Below are 17914 nucleotides of genomic sequence, written 5' to 3' on the forward strand. Positions count from 1 at the left end.
GGTTTAGGCTCTTTCCTCCAGTTTTTGTGTTCACTTGTCATATCACGTGAAAATGAGTTTACTCCCTCTTAAAAATTGCCTTGTTATAGCTTGTGCTCTCATGAAGAGATCCAAATTCCTTTTGATGTTTCCAGTGTACCTCCTTCAAGGGAGCAATGCAGGCAATTCCCCTGCAGAGCCATAGTTCTGCTGGATATGCCGCATGTTCCCTTTGGAGCTCCCCGGTGCCTTGCGGTGCCAAGCACAGGTGGGCCAGGCTGACAGACTGTGGAGTGAATAATGCAGGGATTTGAGTAGGACTAGGCTTTTAATTTTGCACTTTGCTGTGAAAATGGAAGCCCTTGGCCAGATTCATCAGGGGAGAATGGAGAGGAAGGTTAGACCTTCCCAGTGAGGCAGTAGCCAGTAATCCCAGTACACTGCCTATGATGCTTCAAGTCTAGCAAAGGGAGCTCCCTAAGCATCGCATTGTTTGACTTGCTGAGAAAATCTTACCTATGTAAGCTCAGAAGTTTCATTTTCCCCCAAATACAATTAAACCTTTCATGAAAAACTGTTGGGAGGCTTTGTTTGTTTTTAATAAAGAGAATGAGGTGAACATTTCCACAGCTGAGTGCTTCATGGTTTGAACACTTTTCTTAATATAGTCCTTCTGAATGAACATTATTTCTTTGAGTTAATTTCCAAATGAACCAAGAAATTACAAATAAATCTCCTATCTGAACACTGTTTAGATAAATCTCATGCTCAGATGTTGTTATCTAAAAGCTCCTATCAGACTAATAATTACCTATTGTGCCCAGTCTATTACACCCAGCTTGACCTAATGGATTTGTTATCTTGATTTTTGAACTTGCAAATTAAGTTTGTTCGTGTCAGATGTTCATGTATAGCAAAGCATTCAAAATACAGAAAAAAAACCCCAAAACAGCAGAATTTAAAAAACATGAGTAGTTTTAAAATGATGCTCAGCTGTTTTGGCTGTGCATTTTCTCCAGAGGTGCTTGCAGTATGGATATGGCTTGTTGAGTTAGGGAGTTTTATTTTGTTGCTGCTGAAATGGTAATTAAAATAAGTATGGGAAGATTCAGCTGCTGTTTTACATACTTAATGGTTGAATTTAATAATTCCAGTGCAAAGAAGCATTAATTATGTTTGTCTTCATCCTGTCTTGTCTTGTATTCATGTATCTATATGGATACACAATAGGCAGGATTTACAGCAGAATTTCACTATCGATTCCAAAATCTTGGGCTTTTATCCTCTGAAAGTAAGAAGAAAAAAATAATTTGAATTTAGAAACCTTGTTTAACTACTTTTCCAGCAGGATGACTTTGCAGATCCGTAGCTCCAAAGATCAGGCTGCTCCTCTACAGTAACAGATTTCATTTTAGAAAATGAATGTTTTCTGTCTCTGAAATCTCTTAGGTAGCTCCAGTCCAAGGCAGGCAATTAATGCCTGTGTTCAGTGGCAGCTGAGAGGTTGATAGGCTCCATAACATAATGCTGGGGTGTTTCTAACCACTGGTTCTAATGTTAATTTCTGGGTTTCAAACTGGAAAATTATATGTGTGTGTGCATGTGGGAATAATGATTTTTTTTAAAAGACCTCAACAATGCAGAACGCTCCATATTTTGTTTTCCTTGAACGTTGCTATTATCGGTGTATTTCCTGCAGAGGAAGAATGTGTGGTTATTAATGTAATTGGGCTCAAGAAGGGAATGGAACTCAGATTTCCTCCATTAATATTTCAATCAAGACCTGATGACTCAGTTAACAACAATAATAATAATGTATTCTCCATAATTGATACTGCTAGAGTGTCATATGCAAAAAAGACTGGATAGACCCCATGGGTTAAATGTGGGGAAAATGGGCCTTTTTACAGCTGCAGAGTCCTGCTCTGGTGTTTTGCTGTTTCTCCCATTCTCAGTTTGTGATAGTTACCTCTGTCAGTGGGGTGATGGGCAGGGAGACCTTCAGGGTAGCAGCAAAGGACCATAATTTTCCCTAAGAACTCCCATAACATCAAGCTCCCTGTTTTTCCCCTGCTCTCTTCCTTGTGATACAAGTCCCAAGTGTTTGCCCCTGCTCATCTTGAACCTTAAAGAAGTTCAGTGAAATGGCAGATGCTGGTTGTGGACACTGTTCAGTTCCACACTGCATGGAGGAGAGCAGGGGTCCTGGTGGTGTTGGGGTGGATTATTTTATGATTAAGGACTGAAAAGCAGAATGCATGTGCAAAAGGAGTGTCATTGACTGACTGCTGAGCTCGTGGTGCTGGAAGCTCACTGCTGTCTTGGTATAAATTCTCAGAATATTTATTACTGTTTGTTTTTTTTCTGGGACATTAGAGCTAAATAGTAAGCTTTCCAGTTTTGTTTTTATGGCATGTACGTCTGCCAAGCTCAGATTTCCTGGTGTTGATAAAAGAAACACGAGCTGTGGATTGAATAAAAATAAAGTGGCACTTTGGAAATTAGGTTTCAGCGATAGTATTGAGAAACACTTTACAGAACCATTGCCTTTGTCTCGCTTTTATTATCATTATTATTACTTTTATTAAAATCCTTTTCAGAGGGTTTATACTGAATTGACTTCCAGAAGGGAAATCAGAAAGTTAACATTCATTCTCTGGCGCAGCATCCATGGGGTTTTCTCTTTTTTATTGGTTTGTGACAGCATGCTTTTTCTGTATTTGTGGAAAGGTTACTGTGTGTATATTGGTATTTGAGAGTGTCTGAGGGTAAATACTACATCCTGCTGAGCAGCAGCAGTTATTTTACAAGGGCTACTTTTTACATGCAAAGCATGCAGCGACACTTGGTTTGTTACCATGGGCTGGGTACAATCGATATTGCTGCTGGGCCACAAGGTAGATGTTGTGTCCTTGACATTTTTTCTTGCTAGACTGCCTATATGCATTTGGTTATCTTTGTCTCCTATCCTGTTACCTTTGTCACATTTCATTTGTCTGCCAATCTTAGGGAATATTGTGTAATCATGTTTCTATTCCAGCGGTGAATTTATAATTGGATAATAATTACCTAAGTTTTATTTTTATCAGCATTTATCGGCTCATGTTTTATTACTTAGAAAACACAGAATATCCTCGGTTGGAAGAGACCCACAAGGATCAGGTTCAGCTCCTGGCCCTGCACAGGACACCCCAACAATCCTACCCTGAGGGCATTGTCCAAACGCTCCTGGAGCTCTGGCAGCCTTGGGGCCTTGCCCACTGCCCTGGGGAGCCTGTTCAGTGCCCAACCACCCTCTGGGGGAAGAACCTTTCCCTGAGATCCAATTTATCTCTAATACATAAGTTGTAAATATACCAAGTCTTTGAGTGAGGTATTTTGAGAACTCTGTCCCCTCGTTGACAACTGTGGAGGACTCAAGAACTGTGCCATGGCAACCTTTTTATGCTTAAAGTGGATAGTGTGCTTGCTCTTTAAATATAGTGTTTTTAATAGTCCACAGCCTTGTCCTCTTGTTGCCTTGCAATCCTTCCATGGGTTTAATACTAATTTCCTAGTTTGACTGCAGTAGCATCTGTGGCCTCGGAGCAGAAACTACTTCAAGACAGAAAGGTAAATGAAAAATACAATAAGGTACAAATTGGTGCTTGCCAAGGTAGCCTACTGCCTTATTTTGGTGACTTCTTTGAAACAAAAGAAATTCTGTGAAGCATTAAATGCTGGGCTTTATGAGAGATTTGTATTCTAATGCCATATGAGCAAAATTGGAAAGAGCCTCGTTGGTCTGCAAGTTCAGGCAAAAGATCACATATAGGAGAAAGTCATTTATTTCCAGGCTTTTCAAGCAGCTTCTTACAATTTTTTTATCCCCAGTGCTTGGAGCAAAGCAAGTTTTTGTATCTCAGTGTTTGAGAACTGTCTTCTAATTTCCAACTGAAATTTATCTGCAGATAATGAATCCCCATATGTTCCTGCGTCAACACTGCTCTTCAGCCTCAATAGCTTTTTTCCCTCCTTGCTCTTAACCCCTGAGATATTTACAGCAGCAATCTAATCCCTTTAACTGCTGTTTTGTTGGGCTGTTCTCCTGAGTGGTTCAGGGATGTGATATGAACCACAGAGCGTTATCGGGGAGTATCCCTCCAGAATTACTCTGTGGTCAAACCTCATTAACTACTTTCTGAAAGGGATTGTTGCAAACAGTGAGAATCTACTGCTGAATGTGCTGATGATAAAATGTAGGAGGTTTTGTCAGTGAAAAAGAGAATTCAAATGTCTTATGTCAGAGCAGGAGTGATTTCAGGTTTTTTGGATTGGGAAAATAAAAATAGAATTAAGCTGATGATATAAACTCTAAAAGCAAGACAGAGGTATGATTAACCTATGTTTCCCCCACTTCTCAGAGACTGATTCAAGCTGGAATAAGTGCAAGGAAGTACTAGTAGGATGAGTGGTAGAATTTCAGATCTTGGGTTTGGGGTTTTTTTAATCTCTCCAGAAAAACGCAACAAACTGCCTTTCAATTCCAGTGTCAGTCAAATGTTTTCTTTCAGTGAAAACTTGTTCTTCAGCATAATGATTACACTGTTCAAAGCTGGGGTTCACTCTTAATAGGAAGGATTTTGTTCTGTTACCCATGAAGCCAGTGACTTCTATGAAAACAGAGAAAGGCATCTCTTTTTACTAGCCTTGTCCTCTCATCTTGAAGACTTCAGGTTTTATAGCAGGAGATACTGTGGTTGGATGGCTCCTGTACTGGGAGAACAAGCCAGAGATCAGTGATGACATCTGACATATGTTACTGCACTATGTAGGTCACTTATGGCCTAATGTGCAAGATGACAAAAGATAATTAATTTTGATTTTGTGCCTGTAATTCCTTGAGGAAGCCTTGAATGGTGTGTGTGGAATATCAAGAGGCATTGCCTGAGAGCGAGAGCTCAGTCTTTTGGAAGGAGCGATTACACCTTCTAATTCAAAGCCTCCAGCAAGGGAGCCTTTTCTTTTGTGATATTTGAATGCACCTTTTCTGCTGGCTATTATGTGAAGTAAGGAGATATATCCTTAGTAATTGTGAGAAATATGTTCCTCTTCCAGCAACCTGGAGCTGGTTTTTTAGCACACGACGTGTCTTGATTTGCACACAGCCATAAAATCAAGGTCTTTCTGTTTACAACAAGGGTATAGAATAATTTATATCACTATAACTTACGTAAATGCTCTCTTTTTGTTTCATTCCTAGGGTCTCCGTGTTTACACATTCCATGGTCACCTGCATCCCTGCAATCATGCTACATTCAACATGAAGGTAAGTTCTGCACACTAATTTCCTTTTTTTTTATTCTTTAATCATCAGGTTCCTTGCTCTGGTACATATTGTGACGGCCTTGGTGGAACAGATCCCTCTGTGGCTGAATTCAGTATTAGTAATGATTTCTAGGGTGGTTCAGTGGCACATACCTGCCAGGCAGGCCAGACCTAGGGACTGGTACAAATAAAGCTGCCCCCTCCTTGCTCCTAGTTCCTTTCTCCTTTGATTAGTGTGCGGTATCTAAGCCATTCTACTTTGTCATGGTCATTTAATTACTTTCTTTAATGACATTTGCTGTTGGGTTTTTTTCCTGGATGGTTAATTTTACAGTTGTTGTCTAAAAAGAACCATTTTGGTCTGGATTGGTGACACACTGCGATCTGAATGCCCGTTAGCTTTGGAAGGGAAGGAATTTCTCCCAAATGGTTCTTTGGGGTGATATGAAATTTTCTGAAATGATCAAAACATTTGTGATGTATGATTCCTCTGGCTCTCTGGGTCACAGTGCTCTTTAAAACTGGTGTAGAAGTGGCAAGGCATGTGCTGCTTTCTGCTACCACTCAGCCTTTTCTCTCAGAGACCATCTCTCCTGGAAAATATTTTAGTGGTGTTCCTGCTCTCTGTGCCCCCACTGACACTTTCATTACAAGCAGAGCAAGGTACTATTTTTTCCTGTAGGAGATCCTGAATATTCTCCTCTTGTTCAGTATCAGCTGCTGCTTTACCAACTGCCCTATGTGTTTAGAGGGCAAAACCCAGGGGCTGGCAGAGCAGAAGGAGTGGGATAAGCTGATGTCAAGGAGGGAATAGGAATTCCCAAGGCATCTTAATTCTTTCTTGGCCACGTGAATATGTATCTATATTTGACAGGCACAACCTGCCTCTCAGTATTTTGAAACACTGTAGTGTAGAACAGTAGCAAGAATTGTGAGGGAAATATTACAGTGATACTGTAGCACTGTCTTTAATGCGAGTATTAATTTACAAAGGGCCTCGTGCTCTCATGTGACCTGTAATGATTAACAGCAAGCTGAAGGACTGTGTGCTGATAATCTCCCAGAGAAGCATGTGATTTTGGTAAAGAATATTACAGTTGGCATTAAACTCTAGGCTAAAATAATTGGTTGACATTCTCAATGGTTGAATTAGTAAAAATGGAAACATTTGATCAGCTTTGATCAAACTGAGTGAGGAATATAATTTCAGAAGTTGTGATTGCAGTTATGTAAGTTAACTGCATGTACTGGAAAACCACTGAAAAATTAAGTAGTGGTCCTGAGTTGTACAAGTAACAGTTGTCACACTGTCAGGCTGGCGAAGCAATTGCTATATTGCAGCCAAATATAGCACTAGAGAACTGTTTTCTTACCCTCTAGTGCTTGCCCACCAAAAAATTAAAATATTCCACCCTAAGCAAGCTAATTAGGGTTCTAATTCTGAGAGACAACATTTTTGTTAAAAGATGCATGCTTTATGAGGAAAGACATGTTTTTATAGAAACATTCATATTTTCCAGAATACTTACATGGAAAATATTTTGGACACTGATCATGGACTGTTTGGACACAGGTGTCCAACCTAGAAGTCTGAAAAGGCAAAACTGAAGAGTGATTGCTGACAAAATCCTACCTAGAGGGGTTTTTTTTCACTTTTTTTTTAGTATCCTAATGCCACAGATCTGCAGATCCCATGCTTTGTCAGAAGCCTTGCCTAAAGGGTTGGGCTCTGTGGGTGCAGAGCTGTAATGGTGAAAGATCCCAAGGGATTCACTCCTTTTTCTGCAGGGATATAGGTCAGTTTAAGTTGGCTCCTCAGTCACTTCAGTGGGCTTGTGGCAATCGTGTCTCGGGCTGCTTGGTGCCCAAAGGAGTTCTGAAGGAACATGAAATTCTAATTACACATGAACAAGGAACAAATTTTCCAGTTAGATCAGAAAGCCATCCAAGCAGTGTGTCCAAATATTAAGGGATATTTTAGGGAAAGAGTACTGTACAAGGAAGCTAAAAAAGAATAATGCATTTACACAAACTGAATAAATCCTCATTAAACTCTGTGAAACTGATTAAATCTGAGTTATTTACTGTACCATGCTTATGGAACTGTAGTTAATAGTTTTTTGTTAAGTGGGCAACATTTGCAGCCAGAACTCTTATTAGTGCTGAGATTCCCTAATTAGGCATTTCCCTATGGAACACAACTGCCAGCTTGGCACCTGAAACGTGCCTATTTGCTGGAGCCTGCCCTGCTGGGACACGGGCTCTCCAGAGTCACATTGCCCTGAGAGAAACTTCTGCAGTTGTTGTTATGTCAGGACTTCACAAATAACACTTTCAGCACTGTATAAATTCTGCAGTTTTCAAGGTTGGTCTCCGCCTGTGGAATGTTTGAGAAAATGTGGGCAAAACCCACATAGCTTTTGAATTCAGGACATAGAAAAATGCACCTTTCCTCCTAAAAGTTAATGTTACTAAAATTACCTAAAAGTTAATAAACACCTTTTGCTCCCATGTCTCCATTACACAATAACTTTGTGGAGAGAAATGTTGCAGATATGTCCTTTGCACTGAGGTATGGCCTAAATACATCTCGAGCTCTGTACATCCTTTGCAAAGGTAAACCCCTATGCCAATGAAGTATAAAGACTATAGATGCTTGGTTGAATCATTTTTTGCTCCCTTATGTGTGTGTATATGTGTTTGTGTTCAAATAAGAGTATAATTATCATTCACCTGTATCTGCCATGCTGTGTTTGTATGATGTCTGCAGGTTTAGGAACCATTACAGAGATTACCCAGTTTCTTTAAAACAAAAGCGGTATTTTTGAAATTACAGGTTATTTTAGGAAAACCTAAAAGACTATAAAAAAAAGATGCTTGATAGCAATGGCCCAATTTTACCTCCCCAAGCCAAAATGCAAACAGCATTTAGGTCATTCTTCCATTGATTTACTGAAGGGCAAATAATGTCAGACAGTTTTTAAACAAAAACAAAATTTCAATTTTGTTTACCTCTTCAGCAGTCCGGTTGGATGTCAGCTACCATTTAGCTGGGCCAATAATATTGATATTTGATGTCAGTTCTTATTCATTACTGCATCTAAATGATGCAAAAGTCAGATCTTTCAGATGTTTCTATGGATAGCCAGATAAAGCCAGGGATGTCTGACTGCATCTAACAGACACAAACAAGAAAAGAACAGAATACAAAATCAAAAACCTATCTGCTCTGATTGTTATTTATGTATGCAAGGTGTTCACCTCTTTGCATAAACTCAAAGCCAGTTGCTTACAAAGGTTACCAAGTAATATCAAACGTGTTCAATTATACATGCAAAAGAGCTAATAGGTTCTTCCTCTAGTTTATTTCTGTCTCCATGCATAAGAAATATAATTACAGAACTGAATTACATTTTAAATACAGATTTTATTATCATTATTTAACCACTTTCAGGCCATTGAACATTGTTAGAAGTAAAAAAAATCAATCTATTCCGTCTCTCTGTCATGGCAAAGAACAAAATCTGTGTCAAAATGCCCTCATTTCACTTGTTGGCAAAAAGCTCTTTCTGATAATAGTGAAACACTCAGAAAACTGTGCTTGAATCCCCTTCCACATCCATTCCCTGAAATAGTCATGTTATTCCCTATCTTTGGAAGCAAGTTTCCTGGAATACTCCCTTCCCTTGGCCAGGCATCCTGTTAAATTACTTCCCATCCTCCCTGATGCCAGTGTTACTCATGGAGCCCTACAGTCTGTGCCTGCTTTACACATTATGTGTAGACCAGATAACATGTTCTCAAATCATTCGAGAATAATTTGGTAGATCCATTTTTATTCTGATCACTTTAAATATTTTTACTCTCCAACTTAATGTAGAAGGCTGGATAAATAAGAATATGTTTAGAAGTAAAAATATTCCTCCTTCCCTTTCTTTGAGGAAGCTCCAAAATGTAGGGACTCATCTGACTGTTCAGAAGGCCCAGGAAATCCATGATGCATTGGTTTGTAAGAGGTGGCTCTCCCAGGGTGCTGTATACCCATGTCCTTGAGAAAAGAGACAGTCTTGCAGCAAAGGCCCTTCCATGGAACTGGAAGAAACCCAAGCCTGATTTTTAAATGTCACACCTTGTTTGTGTCATTCAGTTTCCCATCACCATTTCAGGTTTCTTATCAGAGATCATTTGCAAAGAAAAACTTGGTAATAGATGTCACACACCTCGATAAGTCAGTGTCAGAGAAAAATCCCGTGCAGCTGATGATGGTGACTGAGAAACCTTTGGTGTCAGTAAATGCGGTGACTGCTGCTGGAGTTTACCTCTGCACTTCGAAATTAGACAAAATGCAGTTCCTTCACTGTCTGTTTGTTTTGTCTTCCTGGGTTATTTTTGGATCAAATTCCCAGTTAGAGTTTCTTCTGGGGAAAAATCATTAAAAAATCTGTTAGTCTTGCAGTTTGCTTAATCAAGGCCCAAGCTGCCTTTGAAAACTTGGAATTAACCAGTCTTTCTATTCTCTATCAAGTATATAAATATATTATGTATAAATATAAATCTATTCAGATATTTTAAACCCAATCCTATCAAGTTTACTGACTCTGAAAGTAATCACAACTCAAGAAAATCCACCTTCTTTTGTTTTATGTGTTCAACCCTGTGCATTATGAGATATGAGATCAGTTCATTCTGCCATAGTGGGTCTCTCCTCCAGCCTCAGGGTTTATATCTTTCTTTCATTTACCACAGGTTGATTTTTAATGTTTTGTTTGTTTTTTCTTTTTTAATCCAGGGAATCTCTTCTGGTGCTTGTTGTTGTCACCATGCAGGTAATCTCAGTAAATCACAAAGTATCTTGTAACATTCACCCAAACAAATGTGGGGAAGCTTAGATTTTAGAAGATCTTCTTCTGGTTTTCTTCCTGCTGGTAGGTCCTAGGAAACTATTTCAAATCCATCAAGAAATTAATTCAGTACCCATCAAGAAATTCAGTACCTGAAGGGAACTGACAAGAAATATGGAGGGAGACTATTTACAAGAGCTTGTAGTGACAGGACGAGGGGGAATGGCTTCAAGCTGAAAGAGAGTAGGTTTAGATGGGATATTAGGAAGAAATTCTTCCCTGTGAGGGTGGTGAGCCCCTGGCACAGGTTGCCCAGAGAAGCTGTGGATGCCCCATCCCTGGAAGTGTTCAAGGCCAGGTTGGACAGGGCTTGGAGCAACCTGGAATAGTAGAAGGTGTCCCTGCCCATGGCAGGGGGTTGGAACTGGATGAGCTTTAAAGTCCCTTCCAACCCAAACCAGATTCTATGAAAAGGAGTGTGGTTTCTCCTCCTAATGATATTTGTAAAGACCTGACTTCTCTGGCATTCCAAGATGGATATCTGCCTGTCTGCAGATAAGGTGTTACCTAAGGTCTCATGTTCTGTAAGAGGCAGCACATTCCCACCTGGTCTTTGCTTTTGGTCCCCTCTTTGCAGGACACACCCTTTGCTGGATCCCAGTAGTTCTACCTGGTCTCAGTGCTGTGAATGCAAGACAATGCCCAGGTTAATGTGGAGCTTGCTCGCACCTGGACTCTATAATAAAGTGAAATAACCAAGGGAGCATGAAAGCTGAAAGTCCCTAGACATGATCACTGAGGCTTGTGTGCCCCAGCAGTGAACCACATGATGATGGTGTAGATGAGCAACATGGGGTAGGAAGCAGGGCAGGTGGCTGCCATCATGCTGTCTCATTCATTTGTTTTGAACCAGCAGTAAATGAAATATTTAACTTTTCTAATTGAAGCTTTTAATCAGATTTTGCTCTTGTTTAAATATTTGCGTATGATGAAGCTTTGTCTCAGCTCTTCATGATAAAATTTTGAGGTAATGAACATACATTTGGATCTCAAACAACTCTGTGAAGCCCAAGAAGAGAAAATGCATCATTTTTAACTAGCTTTGATGTAATCTGGGTTTCAGTAACTTTAAAAAACCGATCCGTTTTAGGTCAGATTGGCCCTTGAAAGATCTTCAACAGAACCTGATAATAACTGACCGCACAGTATTTTCTTTTCTGTTTTCAGAATTTATATTTACAAATAGAGACATATTGTAATGTCCATTTGCTCCAAACTGAAAGAAAAAGAGATTATCTCCTTTAATGTGATTTTGTTTGCTTAATTCTGTGTTCTGCAGTGAATGTGACCCTCTGTGTATACAGTACATGAAGCAAGCACTGTTTAGCATGCACAGCTGCTAGTACTGTGGAAAACTTTGCCCTTCTTTCTTAGAGGAGAATTAATTTGTGTATCCTAAGGAATAAGGATTTTTTTTAAATTGCATCTCCTGGCCCAGCATGCCAGCCTTTGCTGTGGCAGATGTACACTGTGGGTCCAGGCCCCTGCATAATTCATTTTTTATTTTAACAGCTGTTTTTTCAACTCATCTTTTTGCAAAACAAACAAAATCAGAATACAAAGATCCAACTAGATTCTTTTAAATTCAACTTCCCTTATACAGTACAGTCAAACCTGCCTCTATTTGTTATATTTCATGGGGAATTGTGTCCTAAAACACATGAGAAATCAGCATAGCACCCTCTACCCTATGACTCTCTCATGTGATGGTCATTTTTTTTGACTAATTGTGAGGCTTTTGCCTGCACTACCGTTGTCATCACTGCCTGGAATGGAAACCATTGCAGACCCTTGGCCCTGAGGTGTGAGGCCAAGGCTTCAGACGTGGCTGCTCATGCTCACCTCCGGCTCACCCAGCACTCCCAGTTTGCTGTGCTCAGGTGTTGGTGGGGGCTCATGTTTCCTTAGCCAGGGCACCTGTTAAAATAGGTGCTGTCAGTGTGGGTTTGCATTTGTTAGGAACAGACTGAACAGCTCTTCCAACAAACAGCATATCTGTGCAAAGTTGACTCTTCAAAATTTGGGCTAGAGAAATGGGTTTAGTAAACTAAAACAGTGATTTGTGTTTGCTAAGAGGACTCTTGAACATCTACTGCTTATCAAATCACGTCCAAAGGGAAGCAGGGTGCTTCAAATTGTGCTGTATCCGTGGCTGTGCAGTACGTGGCTTTACAGAATACCAAGTTGGATTTAAAATTAATTTTTGCAAGTGTGAAAGTAGGGCCAACTTTGGAAAGGCCTCTCTGTTATGAAAATGCAATTAATATGTAGTTGAATAAATATCACTGTTAGAAGGCACTTGAATATCAGATTGATTTAGTCTGAAAATAATTGAGAATGCACAGCTGAAGTCCATCACAGATAGGAATGCAGATTATATTGTTTTGGGTTTGCATGGCAAGGTTTGCCACACGGTTGGTCCACCATTTTGGGACAGCCCATACAGTCACTTCACAATTTTGAGGCAGGACATTCTGTTGCTCTGCCATTTTGGGGCAGGATGTGCAATCACTCTGCCATTTTGGGTCAGGACGTGCAGTTACTCCATCATTTTGAGTCAGGACGTTCGGTCACTCCACCATTTTGGGTCAGGACGTTCAGTCACTCCGCCATTTTGGGTCAGGACGTTCGGTCGCTCTGTCATTTTGGGTGAGGACATGCGGTCACTCCGCCATTTGGGGTGAAAACATGTGGTCACTCTGCCATTTTGAGTCAGGACGTGCAGTCACTCTGCCATTTTGGGTCAGGACATGTGATCACTCTGCCATTTTGGGTCAGGACATGCGGTCACTGCCATTTTGGGTGAGGACGTGCGGTCACTCTGCTATTTTGGGTCAGGAAATGCATTCGGCTGCTGCCATTTCGGTATGGTCCAGAGGCTGATTAAGGCTCAAGAGGTAGGTGATGGAGCAGTGGCTGTCCCACCTATGCAGAGCTTGCCCTGTTTCTTCCCCTACCCCACTTCCCACCTGGTTGTATTGAGCCTGTCAACCATTCCTCTAATCTCCTCTGGAGGGCTCTGATCTGTGTGTGTTACTGTCGCCGTGATGTCCCTGAGAGCTGTGAGGGATGTAAGGGCTGTGAGGGCTTATGGGGGCTCTGAGGGCTCAAGGGGGTGGGGGTGGAGCAGTGGCTGTCCCATCTCCACAGAGCTCACCCTGTTTGCCCTCCCCCACCCACTTCCCACCTGGTTGTTTTGATCCTGTCAACCTTTCTTCTGGTTTCCTACACAAATTAAATGTATTTTTTTCCCCTAGTCTGCTTTAGCTGGGTCAGTGGTTGGTGAGTGATCTCTCCCTGTCTTTATCTTGACCCAGAAGTCTTTTGTTTTATTTTTCTCTGCCCTGTCTAGCTGAGGCAGGGAACCATAGGGTGGTTTTGGGGGACACCTGGCACCCAACCAGGGTCAACCCACCACAGGTATTTAGCTGGCTTTTGTGAAGTAGTTCTTGAAATATTGGGATATTTGTTGAACTGATCATTCTTTCACCTGGAATACATTAAAACTGTGAGAAAGATTCATACACTTACTGGAGTTCAGAAGTGGGCAAGCTTCTGTGAATACATTTTATATATTGTTGATATTTCTTCTTTATGCATTTAGTTTCCCTTAATAAACACCCAAAGACAAGATAAAGAGCCAAATATTAGGTTGGACTCGATGATCTTAGAGGACTATTTCAACCTTAATGATTCCATGATTTCACCATGTTCCTTTGGTAGCTTCTCGTTAAAAAAAGCACATGTACTTTACTGACACTCATTTTCTTTCAGTGACTTAGATGTTCTGCTTTTTAAAATGAGCAGTTTTACATTTCAGCAATAGATCTCTTGCCACTAATTCTAATTTATGAATTTACGAAAGCATATATTACATCTGTATTTTAACATTACTGCGGTGAATGCTATCCAGTTTTTCCAAATGTACTTATTTAGACTATAAGGAACTGAATGATGATAAAATCCCTGTGCACGAATGTGGCATAGCCCAGGAATTTGTTATGCTTATTGCTCTCAGGAGTGTCTAATCAGGTAATGATGGCACCTAACTTTACTTTAGTCATGGTATCTCTCAAAAATACGGAGAAAAGCCAGGAATGGCAATTATCATTCATCTCCTCTCACTGCAGCGCTCCCAGAATTCAAAGGCACTTCTTTGATGGTTAGAAAGGAAAAAACAAAATTGATTATTTTAAACCTCTCTGCAAAAGCTATTGCTCCCTTTACAGCCCTGTTTCAAGTGCAGTGTCAACTACAGGGAGCAGTAACTCTGCAGGGAGTGCAGTGGTTTCATATGTAAATTTATGCAATGGTTTCTGCAAACCTGGCATGTGTTGTGCTCCTCAAACACACCACCAGCACTTCCTGCTACTTGATGTGACAAAGGGAAGAGAAATTCCCTCTGTTTTCACACAGCAAGAGGAAAACCTGCAGAGAGCATGTACACAAACAAGAGACCCATGATCCACAATTATTTTTGAAAGTTAGTAAAGCTGGAAATTTTCCTGTAACAAAGTTTTGCCATTTCCATGGATTACTTTTGATGGAGATCCTCCTTTGGAGGACACAAGGGGTGTTCTTTTTGAGTCTCCATGTGATCTGAAAGGATAAAATTAATAACTTCGAAATAATATCGTTTTAGGATACTCTTCATCTTGATCAAAATCACCACTGAGAAAATAAGGATAAGACATGAAAAAAATTCTGTCTTGATATCGTAAAATTTTGGGGTATGTGAAGGCCCCCATACCTGTTTATTTATCAGCATAGGCATCTCATCCACATGTTTACCACTTCCCAAAATATCTGCTTCTCCTCCACTTTCTAACAGAAATAGACTTTTGGTCACTGATCATGATAAAGAGGCATCTCAGTGCCTCTACTCTCCTGAAATAAATTTCTCTTCCACTTGAAACCTCTCCTGGGGCCTGTCTGGTTGATCCCTGTGCTCTGTTTGGTTGTTTGCAAACACAGTGCTGCTGTGTTAGCAGCACTCGCCCCTCAGTCAGCACTTCCCCATGTGTGTCTCCCTGCTTTGTGTTTCCCACCAGGACTTGCTGCACGCTTCCAAGGACCTGCAGGCAGTCCTCATGTTACAGGTGACCCTGGTCAGGACCCAGCGTGTGCAGCAGTAATTGATAAGTGTTTAATCTGGGACCATCATTTAGAGTGGCTAATTGGGATAAACACTACCTTTTTACAGCACTTCTGGTGGTCTCACGTTCTTTCACCTTCATTACAGTGGGTGATCCATCTGTCTGTGTTCTCTGCAGCAGCAGCAAATGAAAGAGGAAAGTGTTGACACAATCCTCCAGTATCTTTGTAAAGGCTGTTTTGACTTACCACGTTCATTATGAACTGCAGCTGCTGGGGCGCCCGAAGGAAAAAGAGCCAGCAAGATTTGGAGCTGGGATAAGAATGATCCCTGCTTCCCACAGGCATAAAACATGCATTATCCCAAGGTGTCTCCTTTGAGCTAGTGGGGTAGGTGCTGATACTGCCGTGTAAATGGGATTAAGAGAGAGCTTGGAACAGAGTCTTCTTGTTTTGGATCTGCAATGTTTTTTCGTAATAGATACTGTTCTGCCTGTTTGTACAAATGCTGGATGGGAGGAGGAGGATGCTTTTGCCCAGAGCATACACAGTCAGTACACTGTCAAAACCTGCACACTGAACCATAATATCAGGGGATTGCAACAGATTAGTCATCACAACGTTAGTCATTGTTGTACAGCAACAATAGCCACCGTTTTAGGGCAAGTTGTACCAGTTCTACTCAGTGCAAAATCAGGAGCTGCTCATTGACAACTGCTAATACAGTTGGAGGACTCTTCTGTAGGAACCACCAGAGAAGCTCTGGCATGATTCTTTCTGCATCAATATCTTGGATTCTCTTCGGCCCCAGAAGAGCTGGTGTCTCACCAGTTTGTTTCTGTTCAAAGCTGTAAAAATTGTCCCTGGGAGTGAGGACCAGACCCCAGTTGCTTGAGCTCTGGGAGTTCAGTTGCTTTGAAAAATAAATGGTTCTTTGCAACTTTGATCACATTGCAGAAGTCGAAACTATAAAAGGACAAAGCTAGGAAGAAAGCAGATGGGAAAACACTGGCCCTGCCTGTTAATTACCCTTAATCACCCCTTTCCCCCACTCTTGATGAAAATAATTATTAAAAATAGACCACTGCACTTTCAAAGTGGTAATCAGTGTAGCTCTGTATTTTTGCCAGGCTAAGTAATTCCATGGGTTTCTAAGAAGATGCTATTTTCATTTGAAGCTGGGATGATTTAAGCATGATATTTCAAAAATGGGTGGTGATTGATTAGTCATTAGTCTAATAATGGACTGCATCTGCATTTTTCCTCCATCTTTATCATATTTTACATAATTCATTTGGCTTAATTGGACATTAAAATCTTTTTCCATGTAACCACCACAGCATATTCACCCGCCTCTGCTTGGATTCTCGTGGGATCCCTCTGCCCTTGTTCACTGCTGCTCAGACAGCCCAATTTCACTCTGTGGGACGGGGTGCCATAGGAATGGGACTCTGTCTGCCTTGTCTATGTGCCCCCTGGTATATTTTCTGAGTGTTATTTGGTTTTTGCATTACAACAAGGCCTGAAGTAATAACTCTTTCCAGGTTTCTGATGTGCTTCAGGCTGTAAATGTGGGAGGTAATGACTCCACCTAAAAATACTCCCTATAACACATATAAAATGGGGGTACAGTTAAGTGATATAGGATGTGTCCCACAGGGAGCACCTTAGAAATTCAGATTATTGGAGTCTCTCAGTTTGAGGCAGCTGAAGCTGTTTCTCATGTGGCCACTTTGTCTACTGGCACTTAATGGTGAGGAGGTTCCACCAGCTTTGTGTACACAGAACAGACTCCTTTTACTGGGAACAAGACTGGTGAGAGCAGTAACAAGCTCATCAGCCAGAGGTCAACCAGATTCCCAATAGTAATGGAAAGGGGAAATAATTATCAAGCTTCTTTGTAGCTGGCAAGGGGCCTAGACTTGGATCTGTTGCCCCTGGGGTTGATGAAAATGTCAGTCTAGTCATCGAAAGAGTCCCTTAAAATACACTTCATGTGGCTGCAGCTGTTTTGAAAACAAAGGACTCGCAAATCAGAACTTGTCATAGTGAAAATTAGTTGCTGTTCACTCACTATTTTGCCTTTTTAAAAATATTTGCACAAGGTGATGAAACAACTACTGACCTGCCTTCAGAAATAAACTTTGAAGAGGATACTCCTGGGAGGAGTTTACTGCAGTCCAAATTAGATAAAGCAAATTGATGTGGTTCATGTATTATTGATCTTTCAGCAATAAATCCAGAGGGGTGTTTATAAGCAAGAGACATAATTATCCAGATTTTTATCCTTCTTGCTGGTGTGAAACAGCAATTTTCAGGGAATACATACCTAAGCCATACCTGATGATTAGTCCTACTGTTCATCATCGATAATATTCAGAAGAAAAAATGTATGTTTAAAAAAAAGGGGGAAGAAGGAAATGGATTTTGAAAACTTCCTGGAAATTATATAAATCTGTTAATTCCTGATGTTACAATTACTTGTTTTGTTTGTAAGTGCCAGTTAAGACTGGGATGGATCTGAGCATGCCCATTTTAATGGGAGACCTTCTGGAGTATGAAGATGTTCATTAAGTTGGCAGGAAGGTAAAGAGTGGAGGGTGGAACTGTGAAGGCAATTAAAGGACTTGCAA

At 40.7% G+C, this 17914-nt stretch overlaps 1 protein-coding gene across 12 annotated transcripts in view; it reads left to right on the forward strand.

Annotated features, from left to right (window-relative positions):
• LOC113965119 (von Willebrand factor C domain-containing protein 2-like) overlaps positions 1-17914 on the forward strand; it is a 426515-nt gene that overhangs the window by 246900 nt on the left and 161701 nt on the right. For 5 of the 12 annotated variants that reach the window (XM_027678036.1, XM_027678037.1, XM_027678035.1 and 2 more), the window contains one exon: positions 5222-5287. In XM_027678036.1, the coding sequence (XP_027533837.1) occupies positions 5222-5287 (66 nt within the window). Of the gene's footprint in view, positions 1-5221; positions 5288-12696; positions 12713-12737; positions 12837-12874; positions 12961-13035; positions 13085-17914 lie in introns of those variants that run through there. The other 7 variants (XM_027678046.1, XM_027678042.1, XM_027678047.1 and 4 more) reach the window with 7 other exon arrangements.

Source organism: Neopelma chrysocephalum, unplaced genomic scaffold, assembly GCF_003984885.1.
Source record: "Neopelma chrysocephalum unplaced genomic scaffold, ASM398488v2 Primary Assembly neopelma1_44, whole genome shotgun sequence".
Taxonomy (NCBI): Eukaryota; Metazoa; Chordata; class Aves; order Passeriformes; family Pipridae; genus Neopelma; species Neopelma chrysocephalum.